The sequence below is a fragment of the Tinamus guttatus genome, unplaced genomic scaffold (assembly GCF_059628265.1).
Source record: "Tinamus guttatus ecotype Peru unplaced genomic scaffold, ASM5962826v1 Tinamus_guttatus_pri_ptg000155l, whole genome shotgun sequence".
NCBI classification, from domain to species: domain Eukaryota; kingdom Metazoa; phylum Chordata; class Aves; order Tinamiformes; family Tinamidae; genus Tinamus; species Tinamus guttatus.
In genome coordinates this window covers 2584833-2608359 of record NW_028288689.1, presented here as the reverse complement: position 1 = coordinate 2608359, position 23527 = coordinate 2584833, and the positions used below count along the sequence as shown (strand labels likewise).

General features: G+C 38.3%; 1 protein-coding gene across 1 annotated transcript; it reads right to left on the bottom strand.

Moving 5' to 3' along the window:
* Nucleotides 1–403: 403 nt before the first annotated feature.
* GABRA6 (gamma-aminobutyric acid type A receptor subunit alpha6) lies at nucleotides 404–22674 on the bottom strand. The gene is made up of 10 exons (XM_088522614.1): nucleotides 22573–22674; nucleotides 22300–22367; nucleotides 20995–21215; nucleotides 20810–20892; nucleotides 20095–20238; nucleotides 19548–19700; nucleotides 19314–19466; nucleotides 15069–15328; nucleotides 4208–4474; nucleotides 404–460 (listed from the first exon to the last, which is right to left on the bottom strand). Exons 2-10 carry the CDS (start codon nucleotides 22300–22302, stop codon nucleotides 410–412), a joined length of 1335 nt encoding a protein of 444 aa, XP_088378740.1. The 5' UTR covers nucleotides 22303–22367; nucleotides 22573–22674; the 3' UTR covers nucleotides 404–409.
* Nucleotides 22675–23527: the final 853 nt, after the last annotated feature.

The following is a 23527-nucleotide window of genomic DNA, read 5'->3' as shown; positions in this document are numbered from 1 at the left end:
CACTGCAGCTTCTAAGGTTTCAGTGAAGCTGTAATAAGTTTTACCAGTTCAGAATCTGACTTTAGCCAACCTAACTGTAGTAAGAAAAATAATTCTAGGTCTGATGGTGCATGTGGGTGTAAACATTCAATCATTTACAAAAGTACTATAACAAATACACATTCATATTCTTTGACCATTCAACAAAGTAACTATTTTATAGAAGAATCAAATAACAAATTATAAGAAAGTATGTTTAGAACTCTGTACAACTTCCATTTTTTTGAATTGGCCAGGTGATGTTTCCAGGAGAAGTTCAATATGAGTGTTTCCTGTTTGATTAGAGCACCTGTGAAGAGATATATCCTTTCAAGTAACTGAAATGTTACAAATTCTTCAATAATTTTCCTTGTGAACCTTCTATTACTTTTCAATTGGGCTGATGATCATTTCGAAGATGCATTGCAGTTGGTTCAAAAAACTGGAAGAAAAGGCAAATTTAAGTTACAAATAGTCAATAATGTATTAAGAAAACCACATCAATTGTTACCTTTAATTTTTGCTGTCTCTGCAGGCTTAAAATATAATTATATGAGAAGGGAGATTCTTCTCAATCTGAAATACATTGTCTGGATCAACAAAGCTTAATTATAGGTAGCTTAATATAACTATTTTCTCCTGGACTTTATTCTCCCATATGATTGGCAAGCTTTATGAACATGGATATTCTGAGCCAAGTGCTTGGCGTGTTTAGCGTGTTCAATGACTTTTTACTTTTTTCACACCTTTAGGATAAAAAAAATTACTAGATATCTCCTGTAATATTTTCCTGCAGATTATCTTGAAAACTTTTAAATCATCTCCTTTAGACTGATTGACTCCATGCAGACACTAGTCCATGTTTTAATACAGAAAAACTGTAACATAATGTTCTGTATAATAACTGATGCAGGTTACTTGAAAAAAGAGGTGTCATAATATGCATAAAAATGTGAACTATGAATGACAAGGCTTAAGTAGTCTGTGTACCTATTTTTCTAATTTAAGGGGTATTTACTTTCTAAGTGAACTAAATTTTAAATTAATAATTTAAATTACATTAAACACAACATGCAATTCACCTATTAAAATCATTGTGCTAAGGACTTAGCAAGGTTTAAGAAATGCATGTATAAGAAATTAAAAGAATAACTTTACCATTTGTCAAGTAAATTTGTTCTCCTTTTAAGAACTTTGAGTAATATATATGAATATGTGGTGTTTGTTGCTGTGTAGAGCTTTTTGGCTGGTGGGCATTATTGTGCTTTGCAGAAGAACATGCATCATAGGAAACTGGCAAGATTGTTTTGCATGTACAAATCATGGGGATCTCATATTTTCATATTTCCTATCTTTAATAACCTTTATGTTGTAAAGGAGTTATTTTATGTAAATATTTTCAAATTATTTTTATTCTTTAATGTTTTCAGTTAAACGAGGCTCAAATAATATGCAGTCTAGCAAAATGCAGGTGAAAGATTACATTAGCTTAACTTCTATAGTTTTGTCAATTACTGTGTATGGGCCATCCAATGAGTGTAGGTAGCTATTCAATATAGGAATCTCTGCAATAACATGTGTAATGTCAGTAGTTGACTGTGGTGTCATCAGGCTCCTCTGAGGCCCTTAAGCAGTCAAAGGCAGGGAAATGAGCTCCCCAAGTGCAGTGCTTTGTTGGGTGGAGAGAATTCCCAAAGGAGACTAGATGTCTTGTGTGTCAGATTGGGACCAGTGTAGAAATTCCAATCAAGCAACGCTTGTTTGGAGTGATGCAAGTGAAGCACATTCCAGACTGCACTAATCAAAATCGGGGACAGCTGGACTACAAGAACCTGTGCCCAGGCAGTTTGGTTATTTCCTATTTCAAGCTGATAAGATTTCTATTGCCTTTTTCTTTTTAAACAAAAGACAGTTTAACTCTAGCAGTAACTCCAAAAGCTAATATTTACCACATAAAATGCACTTTCTTCACAAAGTACAATACTACTCGATAACTGAGTAGTATTGTACAAATGCGTGATGTTTTAGGTCTGAGTCTGTAATTGAGCTGAGATGGCTTTGAGCATGCCATGCTTTGCTCATCTAAATTCTGTATGTTCTTTGCTTGAATGGAGAGATAACATTTTTATACATATTTAAAGCAAAAACAGCCTTGATAGAACATAGAATTACAGAATCACAGAATGGTTGAGGTTGGAAGGGACTTCTAGAGATCTAGTCAAATCTCCCTGCTCAAGCAGGGAAATAAAAACCCAGAAATACATATCACAACCATTGCTATTTAGAACTGAGTAAACAGAAAAATGCAATTAATGCAGAACTTAATGTCTTACATAATTGCTCACATTCTCCATTTCTCCAAATCTTGCTGGTGGATTTCTGTCATTCTCTAACAATACTACAGAAAGTGATTACTGAATTTTGTGCAAGTTTGAGTTTGCAGAAGTGAAATGTTATAAAGGTTTTTACAGTCAGCATTCTGGCCTAGCTTTTAGTATTTCAGATGGCTAGTTCTAATATAACACTTATTGTACACAGTTCAGTATAAATATTTCATAGCTACCAAGGGAACTCAGCAGCCATCTTCTAAACACTTCTATATCCAAAATGTTAATGGTTCAGTGAAATCACTGCAGTTGTGGCAAGCTGCATAAACTAAGTAGCCCCTAAACAGCATGCTACCAGAAGCTATCATAATTACACATGAGCTTTTTCAATACTTCTCTTGATTGTGACAAATAATGTGCACACGTAGTCCATATTTTAAGAGGGATCAGTATCTCTGGCACAAATGCTAAATTTATGGATGGACAGATTTTGAGTGGCCAGGAGTTAGCAGCTGTGACCTCTTGAGAGAGACATCTGCAGCAACGTTTGTAAGAGATGGTGCCTCGCATCCTCCTGCCCTCCTGCTTTCCTACAAGCTGCTTGGCAGCACACACCCTCTTTGAGAGGCAGTGCTTTCCAGATCATCCTAGCAGCAGAAATCAGTAGAACTAGCAGCTAGTAGCCTCTGCTTCAAGCAGGGGCAAGCTGCAACCACTCGGCTGATCAATACTATCTTGCTGCTGTGAGCTGCAACATCTCCTGGATCTCCATGAGATTTCCCTTTGCCTGCTTTACCTCTAATCTAGGAAATGAAGGTATAATCTGCACACCACTCATAACAGATTGCAAACCTCTGCTTTGGTTTACATATGGAGTTTTTGCATTCAGTATTGTCTAAATATCGTCATTATCTAGCTGTCCTAAATATAGCTAAATGTAGCGATTTTACTGACAACTGAGTATTTTGTTTTAAAAAGTTTCCAAAACTCTATAGCAGAAAGGCAAATAAATATATTTTGTACCAACAAAATGGGACACCATTAGCTGTATTTATATGAAGGAAAAATTAGGAAATTAAAGCATTAAAGACTTGAAGCTTAATAATGGCTTGAAAATAAGCTAATCACTGACTGATTATTCTAGGCATGCTCAATATTTAAGGCACACATCTCTTCTGGACCTCCTGCAAATCTAAAGACAGGATATCTTACTGCTTGATTCAAACAAATTCAAGCCAAGTATTCAGTAGCTCTATCTGCATAAAACAGTCCAGTTATATTAAAGGAACAGAAAAAGTCAATTTTACAATTGAGTCCCTGTTCTTATACATTTTATCAGAACTGTATCTTGTGTGCACTGAGTGCAGCCAATTCTTTGCCCTATTGATAAGTGTTTGGAAGGCACATGAAATATTTTTTCTTGAGAATGTTATCTTATTACCTCATTGAAGAAATTTTAGGGGACATTAAGGTTTTTATCTCCTTTGCTGCATTGCTTCAACAAATGTTCTGCCATTCTTTAACTACAGATAAGAATTTTAAGTAATGGAAGACACAAGATTTGAGTATTTGCTGAGAACAGCATCATATACTGCCTTACATAATTGTCTGTGTCCTACTCAGTGCCATATAGTTTAGAAGTGTTTATATTTCTTAGCTTCAAATTGCTTTTTGGCATTGTACCCCGAATGCCTTTATTACTGGAAGCCACAGCTGATTTTTACAGAAAAGTAATATCAATCATTTCCCTTGCAAAGAGCTGGTTAACCAGAGTTGCAAGATTAAATGAACAACCAAATGAACATTGGTCCAGTGCATGTATTAGGTATTATAACTGAGTACCATAAAATTCTACTACTCACTTCCATAGTGTCTTTTGAAAGGTAAACAACCCAGTACACCAGGTTGAATCCTGCAAATGCCACTGGAAAGAGGATCCTAGAATACTGGTCTATTTTACTTGTCCCTCCAATAGGTGGTGGTGGTGGTGGCGGTGGGGCTGGTGGAGCAGCAGACGCTGGTTGACACTGGGATGTAATATCTGATATTATGCTTGCGTGAGGAGACTGTTCTGCTTGAGATGTTACTGAGTTTATTCGCTTCTTCAGGTTACAATTGGAATCAGAATGCTGTGTGGGGGGAAAAAATAAACAACATTTAGTTTATGGTTACGTGGTTTTCAACTCTAGGTTTTGCAATATTTGACTTACTGACTTTTTTTTTTTTTATGCTAGAGAATGATACAAAGAAATTGCAGCTAAGAGAAAAATAGAGGTACATTTGTGGCCTACATTTACATTTGCTGTAAAAAGAGAAAAAGAATGTCCACTCCATATTGCCAGTATGTTACTAATGGGAAGTTACAAGAGGGGGAAGAAAAAGACGAGACAACATTAAAAGGATCACACAAGGAGGTAAGTGTGTCTAAATTTCAATGCATGTGTCTGACTAAAGCTTATTTAAATATGAAACAACTTTAAACTAAATAGCATGTATTGGTTCCAGTGCATTCTTCACTGTACAAATCCATTGATAAGTTTTGAAAAATACTGAATGGAGCCAAATTGTCACACTGTTATTGGTTCCCCAAACTAACTGTTGGTAAACTAGAAAACTGATAAAGGGAAGGTAATGAACTAACAGTACAGGCGCCAAAGGCATTCATACCAAAATCTCATTTTTTTCTAGACTGAAATTCAGTTTTCAAATATATGATTCCTACAGCAGTGTCATATATACAAATGAAGACCAAGTTTCTCCTAACTATAATGGGACTATTTTTACTGTAATTTATGGCAAAATGAAACCTCACAATTGTCATACTTGTGCAATATTCATAGCCAGCTCCACTTTCCAGAGTTGTACAAAATCTCTTAAAATTTAGTTGACCCAAGGAAGGTTTAGTGTTTATCGCCTTAATTGTGAGGTCAACATCTATATCGTGACGTGTTTTATTTGACCTTTTTTTTTTTTTTTTAACTCTCACAAGAGAAGTGAAAATGTCATAGTTGCAGAAGTTGGATTTGAGTGTATCACAGAATTCATGCCTTATCACAGTGTACACTTTTCACCCAGTTCCACAGTAGCATCCAACAGGGAGGATATTTTCAAATCTTACGTAGCAGCCCCTGCTACCAGCCACCACCAGAGTTCGCCTTGAGGAATGCAGATCCATGCCAGCAGCTACAAGACATGCTGAATGGCTGAGAAGAAGGTAAACAAGACCTTCTCTTTTTTATTGTTTTGATATGAAGTTTTCAAGTTTTATGCTAATGGGCAGCAGTATTTTGGATTTTAACAAGCAACATTAACAAGCAATATTTTAGTTAGGCTTGAGTCTCAGGATAATGGAGGGAGGAATGACTGCAAAACTTAGTTTGAGATCACTGATGAAAAACATTGTGCAGTCAAATTGCAAAATATTGATAGATATTTCTGGGTTAAATAAGCAGCTTTTTGGTCAGACAGATGATTAAATAAAAGAAGCTAATAAGGAGAGTCTTAGGCCATGTAAATACTGTTACAATAGAACGGTGTATCTATTGTAAATCACAATAGAAACATTTAAATGTTTTTAGGGTAGCAAAATTGCTAGCTATGTACAGAACTTCGAACGTGATTCTTTGAGCATCTTTTAGTGATAATTATTTACCTAAGTGTAGCCTACTTTCAGTATCATGATTTTATCCCCTAGCATTTCTATGCATGGAAATAGATTTTTGTAACTCAGATGGACTGCATCTTTAGGAAAAAAAAGGAATGAGCATGTGTTGAAATACATGGGTCATACTTGCAAACTAGCAATAATTTCTAGATTAAAAAAAAAAAAAGCCTAACCTACCTACCTGGAATGCTAGGTATGATTTAAAAAAAGGAGATCTAACAGAGATTACCCTCTCAGGGTTCAGTCCTTTTATACTGCAAAAAAACGAGAGCAAACTACATTGCTAGAACACAATGCCAATTTCTGCTTGTGGGTGACTGTACTGGCATCCAACTGGAAGTGGAGAGAGATGGATTTCTTGAAGTCAATTTTAATCTAAGGATAAGGAAGAGAGGACAACAATATCTTATTCTCTTTCTTACACACACACACACTGTTCTTTATCTGTCTTTTATCTATTGCCCTTTTTCCTCTGCATCCCATCAACGCTTCCTACTTGCCATACCCTCTTCCTTTCATGTTGTCATCTCCACATTAAATGAGTATCATGCTTTGAATGGATATTAAGTGTCATACTCTGAGGATGTGCCTCTTTGGAACACATATGCTTAGTTTTGTGTTTTCCGGTTACATAGCAAGCAGCAGAGATTTAAATGGAACATCATCTACGGATGTGTCACAACCAGTGAGAGGGCTAGCCATGCTCACTTTCATAATCACAATAATAATCTCGTTCCATGAACAGACCAGCTGACAGAGCCAGGGCCACTGGTTTCATTCAAGTTGCTTGTATGCTCTGCTTTGTGCTGCCCTGTGGGGGTCGTAATGTAGTTTCTTGTTTTACAAGCAAGATGGCTTGGCCTGTTGTGGTGAATAAATGGTGAATAAATGGAATAATGAAGGTATATCTCAGTCCTTATCTGGTAACAGACTAGGTCAGATTTGCTTTGCTTTGTGCAAGCATGAATCAGTAGTTCTGAGGTGATGGCTAAAACAGATGGAACAAACATGGCATGATTTGTGGATGATCTTCTGTACTGGACATACTCTGCAATGCAAAGGTAATACAATTATTTTGTTAGTCTGAACCCTTGAAAAATATTATATTGGTCATTGCTTAATTGTTAAATTATACACATACTCCTATAGAGGGAAAATTATCTTTTAAGAGTTGGAGATTATGTATATATCCTCAGAATCTGGGGAGGACAGCAATGCTTAGCTGAAAACAGTTTTATGGTCCCACTTTTGGACCTCTTTAGATCCCTTTGGGTCAATAGAGATGGCTCCCTTCTCATTCTCTAAAATAACCTCTTCTGTTATTTGAAAAGGGTGAGTACATTTTATTGCTTCAGTAATGCTGCAGTTGCCATGCTCTTCAGATGCTGAAGATATTGTTTCAAATTGATACAAGTGATTAAGCAAGACCTTGAGTAATTTTTTACACTCTGACACCCTGGAGTTGCTGAGGGTATGGTTCAGAGCTGATGTAAATCATTAAGTGAACAATTGTTTATAGTTTTTGACACCCCTGTCTGCTAATCCAGCAAGACAGGGTCTAGATGACTTGGTTGTCTGCCACTACCGAGGATACGGAAATAAAGTCTAAATTTACCTCAGACTTGTAGTGAAGATGTTTCTCAATTTGGTAGCTGACAGCAGACTAGTCCTGGTGCCCGAAAAAAAATGACCCAAATTTATTAGAAAACACTGCTAAATCAAGAAGAGGAAGTGGGAGAAAGCCATGTAGTTTCTATGGCATCCAAGTTCTGAACAGCAGTTACAGTCATTTGTTTACTATGTTTAGGTTTAGCTTTTCCTTTTGACAAAGATTTCTGCAGTGACGTGATGAAATTTCAGCAGAGATAACAGGAATGAGTGGGTCTATTCTTGTTCCTGTTTTGCATAGTTCATACAGCCAATTATTCAAATAGTACAGACTATTGTAGAAATAGCTACAGTGAGAACAAAACCTATAAGTGGCACGAGATGCTATCATAATGAATAATGTATTTTTAAGCTACTCAATTCTGATTTAAAAGGGCACTTTTGCACTCCTATGGAATGTTATTCCCATTAGACAATTTAACTTGCCACAATGTATGACTGCCCAGTAGCACAGGACACATCATTGCTTAATGTGAGGTATAATAAAATTGCACCAGACAGGTATTGGTATATAGGCTAGAAAGTATAGTCTGGATCCTATTAAGCTCTTGCAGCTTAGCTATCTGATCTCACAGAGCAGTCTCATCTTGTCCATAAAAGTGTTGATCTCTCACACCTCTCATCGTTGTCACTAGAATTCACTCATGCTCAGAACATCTTAGAAAGCTCTCAGTAAATTGTTCTCCCTATTTTTTTTTTTTACTAGTATGGGGTATATTACTTTAGAATACGTTTAATTCTTGTTTTTTTTCTCTTTTTATATGGAAACCAATTGTGTTTTGAAAATATACTTCATTCTTACATTTTCCTCAAGATAGTTCAAAAATCCATATATGTAAAATTTTCTAAAGATCTCTGTTCCTTTGTACTGTAAATATATATCTTTGCTATCAGTTCAGCTTATGATATAACAGTAACATGAATACTTCATTTATGTATTCAAAAGCCAGCTAACTTTAAATAAATGAATACATGCATACATCTCTTTTACTCACTTAAGTTCATGTGCCTTCCTTGTGAGTGCCATACAATAAAATAAGACCAATCATAGAATGCTTAGGGTTGGAAGGGACCTCTGGTGGTCACCTAGTCCAACCCCTGCACATGCAGGGTCACCTAGAGCACGTGGCACAGGACTGCGTCCAAGCGGGTTTGGAAGATCTCCAGAGAAGGAGACTCCACAACCTCTCTGGGCAGCCTGTTCCAGGGCTCTGTCACCCTCACTGTCAAGAAATTTTTCCTTAAGTTCCTGTGGAACTTTTGGTGCTTCAGTTTCCAGCCATTTCCTCTAGTTCTGTTGGTGGCCACCAGTGAAGAGAGGCCGGCTCCATCCTCCTCACTCCCTCCCTTGAGGTATTTATAGACACTGATTAGATCCCCTCTCAGCCTTCTCTTCTCCAGGCTGAACAGGCCCAGCTCCCTCAGCCTCTCCTCATAGGGCAGATGGGAATAAACTTTAAAAGTTTAGAGAAAAACATAATATTTCTCCTTTTCCTTTTGAATTATTGGATTATAGGTACAGGATTTGCTGATATCACATAACAGAATTAGGACCAAAAGTCAGCATGTAGACTTTCTTTCTGCATGTCTCATTAATACATACAATTTAAGTAATTTTAAACATTCATATTGCATGGATGAAATCAGGTGCTTGTGACTTAGTTACTAAATCCTCAAAAATCCCTTTTCCAGAAAAAAAAAAAAAAAAAAAATTCATGGCTCCTAGCTTTAGGCAACCATTTTTGGGATTGTAAATTTCCCTCCCTAGACGTCTTATGAAGAACTACCCTCCACACTTTTTTATTGGTCTTTACCCTGGTGAAAAGGTTAAATCACTTGCTTCATACATGCCAAAGTCATGTTCAAATTCTTTACTTTTTGGGACTGAAATTCACCTCTCAAAATATAGCCTTAGTATCAGTTTGAAGGTGGTAAGGAAGAGACTGTTACTTCACTACCCTGAAGCTTTTTTATTTTGCATTAAAAAAAAATAAATCAAGTGCCATTAGAAGTAGAGAGCATATGTGAGTATTACTTTCAAAAAAGGCACCATTCCCACTCTAATGTTCAAAGTCAGATTCTGCTCTGAAACTTATAATTGCTAGTCCAGAGTAATCCTGGATACATAACAGGACTCTGATTTGGGAGCTGAGTAAAAGTAATCAAAATTCAACCTCTGTTTGCTTTGTTAAACCTCTGCGGCACATAAAAACCACTTCTTGCACGTCTGCAGGAGACTTAATTACACAACTCATATAGAGGTTGTTTTTGCTCTCTATTTATAGTTTGCCTTATCTTTTCCTTCTAGCAAAAATAAAAATATGGAATTAGACTTGAAAATTCAGCAAAAATGTCTAAGGCCAAGAAGGTAATTCCTGTACTTTTGCATTTTGGTGTAGATTGCAACTCTTTCTGACCTTTCCTTACTGCCCTGCTTTGTCAATCAGACAAATATTTAACTCAAACGGAACCAAATGATCAGCATCTACTTTGCTTGTTGGAATGCCAAAGAGTCAATATAATTCTAAGTTGTTGGTTCTTTCCAACAGTGTGCTTGATAATCTGCAGTTGTGGAGGAGCAGGAAGATCTCCCTAATTGGATTGCAAGTGCCATGTTCTGAGTCTTTAATGTACAAAGCTGTTTCTAGGACAATCTTACAATGGTTCATTGATAATCTGAATAGAACTGCTCTCAGCTACACTAGGATACTCATTAAACATACTCAGTATATTCTGATGTTATTATAGGAAACTAAATCCTCTACACTGAAGTGACATATGGCTGCTCTGCAGTTGGGAAGGGGTGTTAAAGAGAATGAGAATCCTTTTTGCTTGAGGCTTGCTATTTTGAAACACAGGTACAGGGCTATTTGTAGCGAGAGAGAAATTCTCCCACCAATATTTGTGCTGTGCACTCTTCTCTGTTTACTATCACCTCTTCAGGATATGACTATAATCAAACTACCGTTTTCCAACCATCTTTTGTCTCTAGAAGTACTCTTCCCCATGGAAAGGATGTCTTTTGACCCACAGTGTGCAGTCAGAGGTCACAGAGTGACCTTCTCCCTTTAACAGTGCATTCCAGGTGGTGTCCCCAACTCCCCTTCCACTGTAATTTCCAGAAGTGGGATACTCTGGATAAAGAAAGCCACAAGGATAAAACAATATAACTGATGTAGAAAATATACGTTTTCAAGGGGACTAAAAAGCTAAATGGTACAATGCTTTATCTAAGTATGCATATATACACACATAGATACATATTAATATATCATCATATATAAGCAGACATTTCATATGTATGCTATATATAATATGAAATGTCTGTTTTTGACATACTACCACTTGGTCACCACGTAAATAAAAATAGGCTTCTGTCAGGGTCCAGATGAGCGCTCAGCTTGTTGCTGTCATATTTTGGAGTGGAACACCCATAGTTTTGTATTTCACACAGGGATTGCCTGCAGCTGACAGACAGAGCAAGCCAAGTTCTGCTCTCAGCTAACTGAGGTGAACAGAGAGGCTTTCCTGACACCAAAACAGTCATCCTGGGCTGTCATGAGCTAACTGAGCACATAGCCTGCCCATTTAAACCAGTAGAGTACAATAACTTCAAGAGTTACTCTAACTTTCATTCCTATGATGTAGCAGGATTTAGACTTGTGCCATTTTTATTTTTAGAGTGTAGAGTTTTTGGACCATATAAAAGCTTCCAAGATTGGAAAAGATTTATTCATTGGAATAAAATAAGATTTTGAACAAAATGAACTAGACTCATAGGTGAAAGTTTTGATAGTATTTTGATTTTTTTCACATAAAATTATTAATTTGGAATGAAAAAATAATATACTCTGCAAATATTTCTAAAATGATCAAGTCGGGCCCCCATTCGAGTAACAAAAGCTTCTAACCAACTACATTGCAGCGCTCTCAAATTTTCACTTCTGCTCAAGCCATCTTTCCAGGCTTTTTTTACAGAAAGAAGAATGGCTCTTCTCCTCTACAGAATGTACTAGTTTAGAGAAAACAAAGATATTGCCACCAAAATGTCCTTTAGCCATTCTTTGAGCAATGCTAGATAATGCATTATTAAAAACATAATCTGTATCTTAACTCCTACCCTTGCTACTGATCATTGGGAGTTATACAGCCATGAAAAATTCCCAGTATATCTGACTTTGATTTCTACAAGTGGACACCCCAAAGCTAATGCAACTTACTTATACAGTCTTCAGAAAGAAATATTCTCCATCTAAAAATGCTATTTCATTTTTATAAATACAGATGACTATTTTTGATACTGTTGATTCTTTTTGATCCTGTATCTGCCCCTTCATATAGTTAATTTTTTGACAATCTCTGTACACAGAAGTTGCAATACAAACATTCTAACATTGCAAGAGGATGAAACTTTTCTACCTTGTGTAATAGAGGAAGAAAACTCCCCTTCGATTAGAAAAACAAGGAAGCAAAGCTCAAGGCATGAGAGAAGGCAAACAGGCAAACATCTTAATTAAAATTTTAAAAATCAAATAAAGCAGACATTTTTAATAAGAGTGGATTCTAATCTTTTTTTTTCCTAATCAATTAAAAAAAAACATTTTAGAAAGAAGACTGGGGGCAGGAAAAAGGGGGGGGGTGGGGAAAAGCTGGAGAGAGGATATAACTTAAGTTATACGAGAGATAAAGAATGAAAACTTGGCAACAATCAGAGAAAGACGATGTAGAAGGAAAAGCAATGAAGGAATTTAGAAGCAGATAAGCCAAAGAGGTTTGAGTCTAAGTAGGGGGGAAGTCTGGAGCTAGGGATCCCAAAACAGCTCCTAGATATTCATAGCATGGAAAACAAGTATTATGCTACATGCCTTATGTAAACAACGCTGCCCTAAGAGCAGTAATGCATCTATGGAAACATAGAGCCAGGAGGATGATCATTCTGAAAAAATAGCTATCTAATTTATTCATGCAGTTGGCTTTTTAACTACATTGTTAGTATGCAGTTTGTTCAAGTGATTTAAGGTGAAAATACATTGCAGTATTGCCTTATGTATCACATTATAACAGAATCCCCAAGCATTTGAAGTTCTTTCCTCCCTACCTTCGCTATAAAGAAGGGAAAACATCCCTAAAGCTGCTAATCCTGTAATTACTCCTTTTCCCAGCATATCTTTCTGCACGGGCAATGGGACCTCTCAACCTAGCAGAGTCCAGCGGCTTGGCCTGTCCAGAGCCGTGTTGACGGCGTCTCCTGCCCTTGTGCCTTATGCCTTATTTTTGGTGTCTATTGATTTTTCTTTTTCTATTACTACAAAGAGGAAGGTTCTTAGGGAGGATTGGTCCTGTGAGGAAAACAAAAAGTGGTGGACTTCTGAGGCTTGAAAACAGCTGCCTTGGTAATATGAGCTCTGAGTAAGACTAGGACACTAGTGTGGATACTGTAGGCTGCTTTAGAGATTGGTTTTACCTAGGACCTTGATTTTATTGGCTTTTCTTCTTTTCTATATCTAGATGTTACTAGCTAGCAATAAATAATTTTCTAGAAGAAATTGTTGCAATGCACTTCCTACCTGTTTTTAATATTTTGCTTTTGCTTGACTTCAAAAAAACTAATGAGAAAAGATTTAAAAATAAGATTTAAAATTTTAGAAATGTCTTGTATTCAGCTCTGTGCTTGTTTATGGCTAGAACTCTTAAGAAGGAAACTGGACAGACTAATGTCTTGGAATTCTTAATTTTGCTGTTTTATTAATTCATGTGTAAATTTTTAGTTTGTTTTTAGTTTGATCAGTGGTTATAGAGAGAACATGTAAATCTCACGCACAAGTACCTGGGGTAGCCAGAGTCATCAAGTTCATGTTTAGTGCACTCGGGATCTGTAGAGGGGTATTTTTTTCCTGCAACAGTAGCGCTCCTGGAATTTGCGGGAGCGTGTATCGCCTTTGTACCGGCTGCTATGAATTCAGCAGCAATAACAACTGCTGAATAGTTCAGGTCCTATCTTCTTATCACTCAATAGGGACCTAAACAGAACAAGTATATATATATCTATATATATATATGTATTTTCCCCAGAGTTGGAACCACCCTATGATAAAGGGAAATTTGAAAAACAGAGAATGTATAGGAAAGATGCAGTCTTTTCTTATCTCTGTAAAAAAACAGACTGGGGCTTGAAATGATTGCTTGTTATATTTCTGAGCATTAAAAAAAAGAGGTGAAAACAACAAAGTTTTTGACTGGTATGTAGCTGAACAACTATAATTTTAGTTTAATCTTCTCTGAACTGAAAGTTTGTTTGGAAAATTACAGAATCTTTACTCCTGGTTCTGCAGGTGCTGAGGGAACAATGTTTAAAAAAAAAAATCCCTTATGATGTCTGCGGCACTAAATTTGTAAATGCGGTTCACAAGCACAGAAAGTAAAGAAGATTTGTTGATTAGCTCCAACGAGGTCAAGTAGCAAGATGTGGTACAGCTTTTGTTTCAGTATTAAGTGGAGCTTATTAGCTGTTAACAGTTGAATGTGCCTAAATCGTGTATTTTTAACTGTTATTTGTAAGGAAGCATAAAAGAATGACTATACTGGCAATGAGGCGTTGCCCTGACATTCAGTTGCTCTTGGTTGACTTTCAGGTCAAATACAGATTCAAAAATTTTGTAAAAGGGCACTCAGATTGGCGAATGAGATGGTATTAAAGCTGATCTTGAAAACAGGAGGGCTGTACTTATAAATGTATTAACGTATTTTATGAGACAAATTTAATTACTTAGCAGAAGATATCAGGACTACTATTTGGAAATAACTCTTCTTTTTTTTCTGATGCCAAAAAGCTTTCCTGTCTATCAGATGTATAAAATCTGTCTCTAATCTTTAAATTTATGTTTTTTCCTCAAGCTTCCACTGACACAGATTTTTATGAAAGTAACAGATGCCAAGTTTATGTAAAAGCTAATTCCTCTTCTTCTAGATGACCCACTTATGGTATGTACCAGTATACTACAGTGATCCCATAATCATCTGGCCAATGCACACATTCATTCTACTGTTTCTAAAAATTCTGTAGAAATTCTGAGGTGAGAACCACAGGGCTGCCTGACCACAGTACCTATAGCATTGCTCAAGGGAGTATATTATGGGTAACAGCCTAATGGTGTTCACCAAATATCCTGCTAAATAAAAATCTCTATATCAAATCATATTTCAAATTTAAATAAACAGTATGAATAAGTAAGGTCTTTTCATTTTATGGAATTAAGAACTCCTTTGATTGATAAACACGATCTGGTTACATAATCTATTTCAGGTTAAGATCACTTTAATATTGTTTTGCCTTCGCTACTTCAGCTGCCTCATCCTATATGATGCTTATTATCAGAAAAGCAAGCAATTACCGAGACAATCTCGTCCTCTGCCGGTACAGTTGCTGCTGATAGCGCTGCTGCCAGTGCTGCTGCCCTGGCTGCCTTCCTCATTGCTCTCTGAGTCTGAAGATTGGTAAAGTAGTTGACAGCTGCAAACTCGATAAGTGCAGAGAAAACAAAGGCAAAGCAAACAGCTATGAACCAATCCATGGCGGTAGCATAGGACACCTTGGGCAAGGAATGGCGTGCACTGATGCTTAGAGTGGTCATTGTTAGAACTGTTGTGATTCCTTGAAAATAAGAGAAAGAAAATGGAGGCATTAGGATTTTGCTTCAACCTTGCTACTCTTAAATATATCTACCTATATGTATTTAATGTCCTCTTGGTTTTTAACAGTCATCCCACCTATCAGGTAACTAGCGAGGTTGCTAAGTATTTCAAATTCTTAATTCATGTTCTGTGGCTTGTGTTTCTACAAGCTCTGAATAAAATCCTTAATACGTTAAGCAGACTGAAAGTTAAGATAGCTGTCTGCCACCTTGCTGATGCTTAGAATTTTGAAAAAAAACATGGCTATAACAAAATTCAGGTTCAGACTCTGAAAGATGCCTGCTTTACCTAAGAGTTAGTAAGCAAAATGCTCAGCAGAAATCCAGATTGATGTGTGCCAACTTCCTAACAGTTATCCTCTTTTTTGCCCCGACAGACCATGGCTTACATAACGTTCATTGAACAGAGCAGAATCCTGCATTAAAACAAGTGGTAGGCCATTGTACGAATATTTCTGCTAAGTTTGGTCCTCTGGGCAATTTAATCATGGAGTATGATCTGTAGTAGTTACTAACAACGTATAGATTTGAACGTATCCACAGCCATAGATTTGCAAGGCTGGAAAAGTTGCTTCTCTAGAGTTCCTGATATTGTTTTCATACAACAAATCTGATCACATAGCTCATAGGCCCCATAATACTCTTCATATCTGTCATGAACTTTTTTTTTTATTTTGGAGCGTACCTCATCAATAACATGGGAAATGTACTTGCATCCCACTGCTGCCTGCTACCATGATACAAGCGAAAAAATATTCCAAAGAACAAACTCATCCAGTAACATGTAAGCCTCCATGACTCATGTTCTCTTAAAGTCTTAAAATTATGCCTACTAAAATCTGAAAATTGCAGGTATTTAAAGACGGTAAGCTGGAGAATGCCCTCTTCTGCTCTTTTCTGCATTTTGGGAAAGGGTAGGTGGGAAAACAAAAGATAATATAATGTCATGTTCTGGTGATGAATCAATATGCTATGAGTGATGCTGAGTGGAAAGAATGCAGTGTCATTGCATACTGATGTAGCATCTCACTGCAGCACCAAGGCAGTGTGACTTGATTATTTTCAGGGTGTTTTTTTTTCCTGCAGCTCTCACATGATGTAGTTTGCCAGCTGTCTGAGGTTAACTAAGCCCCAATGTCATTACTTAACATGTTTTAATGAAATATAAAGAGGAGATATTATGAAATAAGCAGGATCTCTACTTTCCCCAAATCTGCCATGTACATTTTATAATAGCAGTATAAATACACTGAAATATATTTCCATTTCAGATATTCAAAATGATTATTTTAATAATTAAAAATCAAAAAATATTTTCAGTAAAAATGTTATTAGATTAGAATCAGAGTAGTCCCATTTAATAACAAAAATATGTATTTCAAACCTGAATAAAAACTTACTGCAGCAGGAATTTAAATAAGGCATAGGACTCCTATGGCATTAGAGATATAGATGAGACTCTCATTAATGTGGCATGAATATTGATCTAATGCTCTGGACTATGGAAAGCTGTTCAAGACATTGCCAAACTACACTTATTAAATTGTTTGAGTGGTGATTGTTCACCTTTGCCTAGCTACTTTGAATACTTCTTGTTAGGGTTTGAAAGATCTGTTAATATAGATCTCAGTATTTATATTAAGTATCTTAAAAAGAAAAGATCTGTATCTGAGACTTTATTATAAACACAGTTTAATGAATAGATGATAATTTAAAATTCCCAAAGTGACCTGATAGAAAGGTAGAAGATGACCGTGTTCCTCTACAAAAATAATGGAGGATTTTTCTGCCAAGACTGAGAGATCAAATCAACACAAACAAATACCTGAAATAACAGCCATTGTTATGTAGTTCAGAGCACTTGACACATAGCAAGTAATACTTAAAAATTAGGCCTCAGAGAACCATGTTTCTTATTCTAAACTGGTTCTGATAATGTCATGTTTTGTAAGGTGTGATAAATGCACATATGTGCAGAAGTTTTTCAGTGACACAATTTCAAAGAGCACAGGTGTGTATTTTCAGGTATTTCTGTCTCCCACATTTTACTTAAAGGTCTGGGAAGAACAGATCCTTAGAACCATTAATCTGTCTTCGCAAAAGTTTTAGAGTATTTATTGTGACACTATCTGCAAAAGATAATTGGCACCTCTTTTTAAAGAAAATGGAGTTGCTGCATTGACTTTGGTGTGAGAAATTGGTTTGGGTACACTGTTGTTATTCTTCTACCACTGATTTATCCTAGAACAGAATGAAGGCAGCTTAGATGCAAAATTGAAAAACTGTTGTAATATAAGTATTTGCCATATGATGCAGCAAGAACATTTCTCTATTTTAAAGCTTTCCTTTCTTACTGGGTCCAGAAATCTTTTTTTTTTTTTTGACATAAAGAATTGGCTTTTTTTTTTCTCTCCCCTCAGACTGAAGGTATTTGAAGACCAGGATGTTGTGAAGTTCTGAATTAGTTAGGACTATACAGTCAGGCTGAGCCTGAGAGAAATAAGAATGTGTTAAGGATTGAAATATTCTTTTAAAATGCCAGAATGACTAATTTTTACAATACTGAGAAAGGTGACTATTTTACTATTTTTCTTAAAATATGTTCTTTTGCTAATTCTATTTCTGTTATTCAATATGACATGTAAGAGTCATTATTTCAAGATTCAGGGTCTTTATGTAATTATTACTGAATCATCCAAAGACTTATTTGCACATTACTTTAAACACGGAATTGGCTTTCTCTTCCCACCTGAGGCAAAGCTGCATCAGGTAATACAAACTTCCTGTTATATATTTTATGTTTCAGTAACAGTTAGCATCTTTGAAAATATATGTTTTTTTAAGTAAGAACTTTAAAAAAAAAGGGGGAGAAATCCCAATTGATGAATACCTAATGTTGGGTTTGCAATTATTTAATGCTGCTCAGTTGCACCCCGATTAAGATTGGGATTTCAAAAAAAGAAGGGTACTGATATTCCTTCAGAGGCAACTGAGGATGTTGTCTTCACTTACCATTCCTAAAAGATGGATCGCATATTTGGAACAATACAGTCTCATAATGCTTCTATGAATACTGTTGCATGCGAACATGAAACACCACTTTACTGAAACAACTTTTGACAAACTTCTGTACGTTGCTAACTATAATTATAAATTTATTTTAAATTGTGATATACATAATTTATGGAGCGGGAATGACAGAATCACCAACTGGTTAAGTTTGGAGGGGACCTCTGGATATCACCTAGTCCATCCCCCTTGCTCAACCAGGTTCACCTAGAGCATGTTGCCCGGGACTGTGTCCAGGCAGAGTATCTCCAAGGAAGGAGACACTACAACCTCCCTAGGCAACCCATTCCAGCGCTCAGTCACTCTCTGGGAACATATAACTGCATATTTGCTACTAAAGACAAGTCTCACAACAGGAATGGATTGTATAGGAATATTGGGTTAAGGGAAAATAGAAAAATGGGCCTGGAAATTTTAAGACAGTTTTACACAAGCTTTGTTATTTCTGCTTAATTTCTTCTATGTTTTTTTTTTTCTAAAAGCAAAATCCAGTCAATGAAAGCTTAGCCCTTGACTCTAAGAGCAGTTTTAGAGTTTGTCAATACCTAAATGGATGTGGAAGCTAGCTTTAATAATAGCAGAGCACTCACTAAAAATGGGAAACAAAACACTCAGCTTCACAGCTAGTGCTAAGCATTAATTCCAACCACGAGAAGAAGAAGAAGAAGAAAAAAACAAAAACAAACAAAAAAAACAAACAAACAAACAAGAAAAACTACTTGGTTGAATTTTAGTATTCACTGAATTTTAGTATTTACTGAAACCTACCAGTTTACCAATTTAAAGCTAATCCTCATTGGATTACAGTAGCTGTTCAACCCAGTGTACTCAATACAGTGAATGCAGTGAATGAGAGAAGAACAAAGACATGAATACCAGCCACAGTTCTTGCTGGAACAGATTCTTTGTTGATCCAGAACACAATCTGAGACAGGACAACAGTCATGATGCATGGAATGTATGTCTGAATGAGATAGTAGCCTATTTTCCTTTGGAGGTGGAAATAGAGCAGCTGAAGTGAATATTCACCTAAAACAAACAAGCAATGAAAGCGATGAATGAATGGTATGTGTGAAGCAAAGCTGTTGCAAAGACCTTAATGCAGCATACCAAAAACTGTTCTGGCTGGAACAGACTCCTTGTTAATCCAGAAAGACACCTGAGAAAGAATGACTGTCATAATGCAAGGAGTATATATCTGTATCATGAAGTAGCCCATCTTCCTTTGCAAGTGGAAATAAACTGTCATGATTACGTATTCACCTGTTAGGAAACAACTATGTCAGCATTATTTTTGCAAAATATGAGTAAACATCATAGGCTTAAACCATGCTGCACCTTAAAATACAGTATATGCTATTTTCTGAAGAAAGCACTAGTAGGTTTTTGTTGTATAAACAATAAACTGATAACAAAAATTAAAGTGACCTCTCTGAAACAAAGCAAAAGTCTACTGAATTACCTGCAAGTTAGAGATTCGAAAGAGTTGCACAAAAAGTTGTAAAATTATCTTTTGAGAGATGATAATTAGATTCTTGAAATTTTAGTTTTAAAACTCACGAAAGAAAACAAAACAGTTCCTTTTGAAAAATAATTGACATTTATCTTTTAAGATGTATTTTATAATGTCAGTAGTTTCTATGTGGTCACACCTTACCTGTGTTAGATTTAATTGTTTCACTGGATACAGTTTGTCCTATGAGGTCGTACTGGAGGAGACTGGAAGATTCTTGGGGTACTTCTACTGAATAGAGGGGTCCTTTTTTCCATGTATAAATTATTTCACTTTTTGGGTAGGCATCTGTATTATGGAGGGAAAAAAAAATACTATAACTGACTACATAATTCTTTAGCGATTGACAAAATGAGTTACACAAAGGTTTCTATTGTTCAAATAACCATAGAAAAATGGATCTTACTCCAATAAGTTTCTAATCTCATTAATGGCAAAATGCAAAAAATCAATAGTGAGGCAATGGTTGGGGTGGCAACCATTAGATACTGGCTTTTGCTTCTTAATTGTTACAAAACACATACATTGATTACAATGGATCAACTAATTTTTTTTATTTTGTAAAACTAAGAGTAATGTTGTAATAACTACCACAGCTTGCAAGACTTGTTAAAGACACATTAGCAGTTCCATAAGAATAACAAACCAGAAAACATCCTGTTAAGTCATCTGCAGTGATTGAATCCAAATGCCTGTGTAAGGTTTGAGTCTCAGGGGAGTAAGTTTTTAATACAAAAATATAGTAAAAAATTTAGCTATGCCATTAAGTAATGTCCTGGCATTTCACTTCTGATCTTGTTGCATATGTGCAGACCAGATATATTTACTATATAAAGCTGAATTATATAGAAAAACTTACAGCTTCCAAACTTCAAAGGACAAGCATGCCCATCCATTGGGAAGTTCACCAACCGCATAGGACAATCAGCATTAATGGTAAGTCTAGGATACATTAAAGCAGACGGCATTGAAAAAGAAATGGTACTCAGGAATACTGTTGAATATGGGAAAAACAAATGTCAACCAAAAGCAGAGGGCTCTTACCTCATTGTGTAAAGAATAGTTCCATTCTGCATAATTCTGAAAAGTTTGTTAGGTGTAGTCATATTATGAGCAATTGACTTCTTTCCATTTCTGAAAAAGGTGTCTGGTGTCCAGATTTTACTGACCATTAAATTGTTCAATCTCAGGATTTCAGTTGGCCCACCAAATTTCAACCTTTCATCAGTCCATGTCTGACGAAAGAAAACGTCCATTGTGTATTCCTGTGGAAAGCAAATAGGTGACTTGTGTATGGGCCAGCAGTCCTGAGCTGCTGCGTATACAGTAACTCCATGGGAGACCCTAATACGCATTAATGGCATTTCATTTACTACTTATACACTTAATCCTATTATCATTAAGTAGTTACTAAAAAAAAAAAAAAAAGGAAGAAAAAAAAAGTCCAGTCTATTAAAAAAAAAAAAACTCATTTTCTTGTTTTAATGAATAGTTGCAAATTAACCAATGAGCAGATAAATTTATATGTATAAAGAAGAAACTCATTGTCCTCTCAGAGAAAATAATTTAATTCACATGACTGAGATTTAAGGAAATATAAATGTCTCGGTTCCCTTTCTGTGTGCTAAAGTAAACTATTAATGTTTGGTTGCCAGAGGGAAAAAAAAAAAAAGCCGTGCTATCAGACAGCTTGCTTTATATGTTCACCAGGAAAATGTTCTGAAGGTCTAAAACATCCATTTCAGTATGATTATGGGGCCCTGTTAATATTAGGCTAAGCTTTTTTTCGTAGGGATGTTTGGTACTATTGTCCTGAGCATGCAGAGCAGTGCACTACTGGGGTGGTGGAAGGGAAACGCAGTTAAATCTTGGCAGCAGCAGTGATGTTGTTGGACTGATGCATGTGTGAGGTAGTGCCATCTCCAAGGCTTTCTGAGAGTGGGAGATGGACAAACTTTTGGGTGCCACCTTAGGGCATCCACTTCTTTTCCTGCAGCCTGCAGAGCACACTGCAGTAGAGGGGCAGAACAAGAGACCAAAGGCCATTTCCAGCAGCAAAGTGGTAAAACTGCCTCAGCGCTGACCTTAGCTGGGCTAGGGAGGCTCCAGCACCCACCCGAGCAACCTTCTTAACGAGGCTAAAGAGGCTTCCGTGCGGGGCCGGGGCAGCCGCCGCGCTGCCCCGGGGTGATTCCGCAGGGGAAATAGCTGTATGCAGCTCCCGGCCAAAGCGCTCTGCCGGGCCCCAGAGATTGTCAGGGAGATTAAGCCTCTTAATCTGCTCTAATGACGGTCAACTCAGATGCCACCGTAATGAATCCCGGGAAAGGAGCGCGGGGGGCCCCTTACCATCTCCACGTCGGACACGGGCCCGAAGCTGGTCACGTAGATGTCCGTCTTGACCTCCGTCACGGAGCCTGCGAGACAGGGGCACGCGTGGGCCGCGGCACCCGGCTGCCCTCGGCGGGGCCCGGGGGCCGCCGCAGAGCCGGGCCGGGCCGGGCCGGGCAGCCCCGCGGGGGCTGCGGGAAACTTTCCTCCTCCTGCCGCCCCGTCCCGCCTCGTCCCGTCCCGTCCCGTCCCGCCCCGGTCCCGTCCCGCGGCGCGGGAGCCTGGCTCTACCTCCGAAACCCGGGCGCAGCCTGTTGTCGTAGCCGTCCAGCAGCTTGTCGAGGATGCGTGTGATGTTCTCCGAGTAGAGGTCCCCTCCGTCGCCCTGATCCGGCTCCTGGCCCCCCAGCGCCTCGGCTATGCTGCGGGGAGGGCCGAGTCCCGCCGTCAGTGCCCCGCAGCCCGCCTCGGGTACGCTCCGCTGCGCCCGACGGCCATTTCAGCACCCCCGCCCTGTCCCACGCGCCCAACGGACGTTTAACGCCCCCCCTCGCCCCACGCATCCACGGACCGTTTGCTTCCCGCCCCACGCGCCCAACGGACGTCTCAGGACCCCTCTCCCGCCCCACGCGCCCAACAGCGGCCTCAGCCCCACGCGCCCAACGGCCATTTCAGCCCCTCGTGCCCAACGGCCACCTCAGCCCCCCGCGCGCCCAACCGCCGCCTCGCCTCGTCCCCTCGGGAGCCCAGCGCGGTGAGGGGCGAGAGCTGGCTCACCTCAGGGCGACGCAGAGCCAGGCGGCGAGCGGGGCCATGCCGCGGGCGGGTGGCGGGGACGGCCCGGCGCCCTCAGCCCGCTCAGCCGGCGCGAGGCGCGGCGCTCATGGCCGCTGGCCGCGGCGGGCCGGCCCCGCGGGGCGCCCGTGCCCTCCGCCCGGGCCGGGGCTGCGGCCGTGCGCGCCCGTCGGTGCCGCCGCGCGGCTCCTCCGCCGGCTCCACGGGGGAATCCGGGGCTGGAGGGACGGCCGGAGAGCAGTGACAATAATCGAATAAGGCATTAGGGGAGATTAGAAGGAAGAAATCCACTGCTAGTTTTGGCATGGAATTAGCAGGGACCCGTTAGGAAATCTGGAAAAGCGCTGGCATCTTGCTGATAGAGATTATGTTAGAAATGGCCTCAGCTTTTATTATGTTTATGGTTCACCGAGAGATTATTATGCAGCTTCTGCATCATTAGAACTTAAAA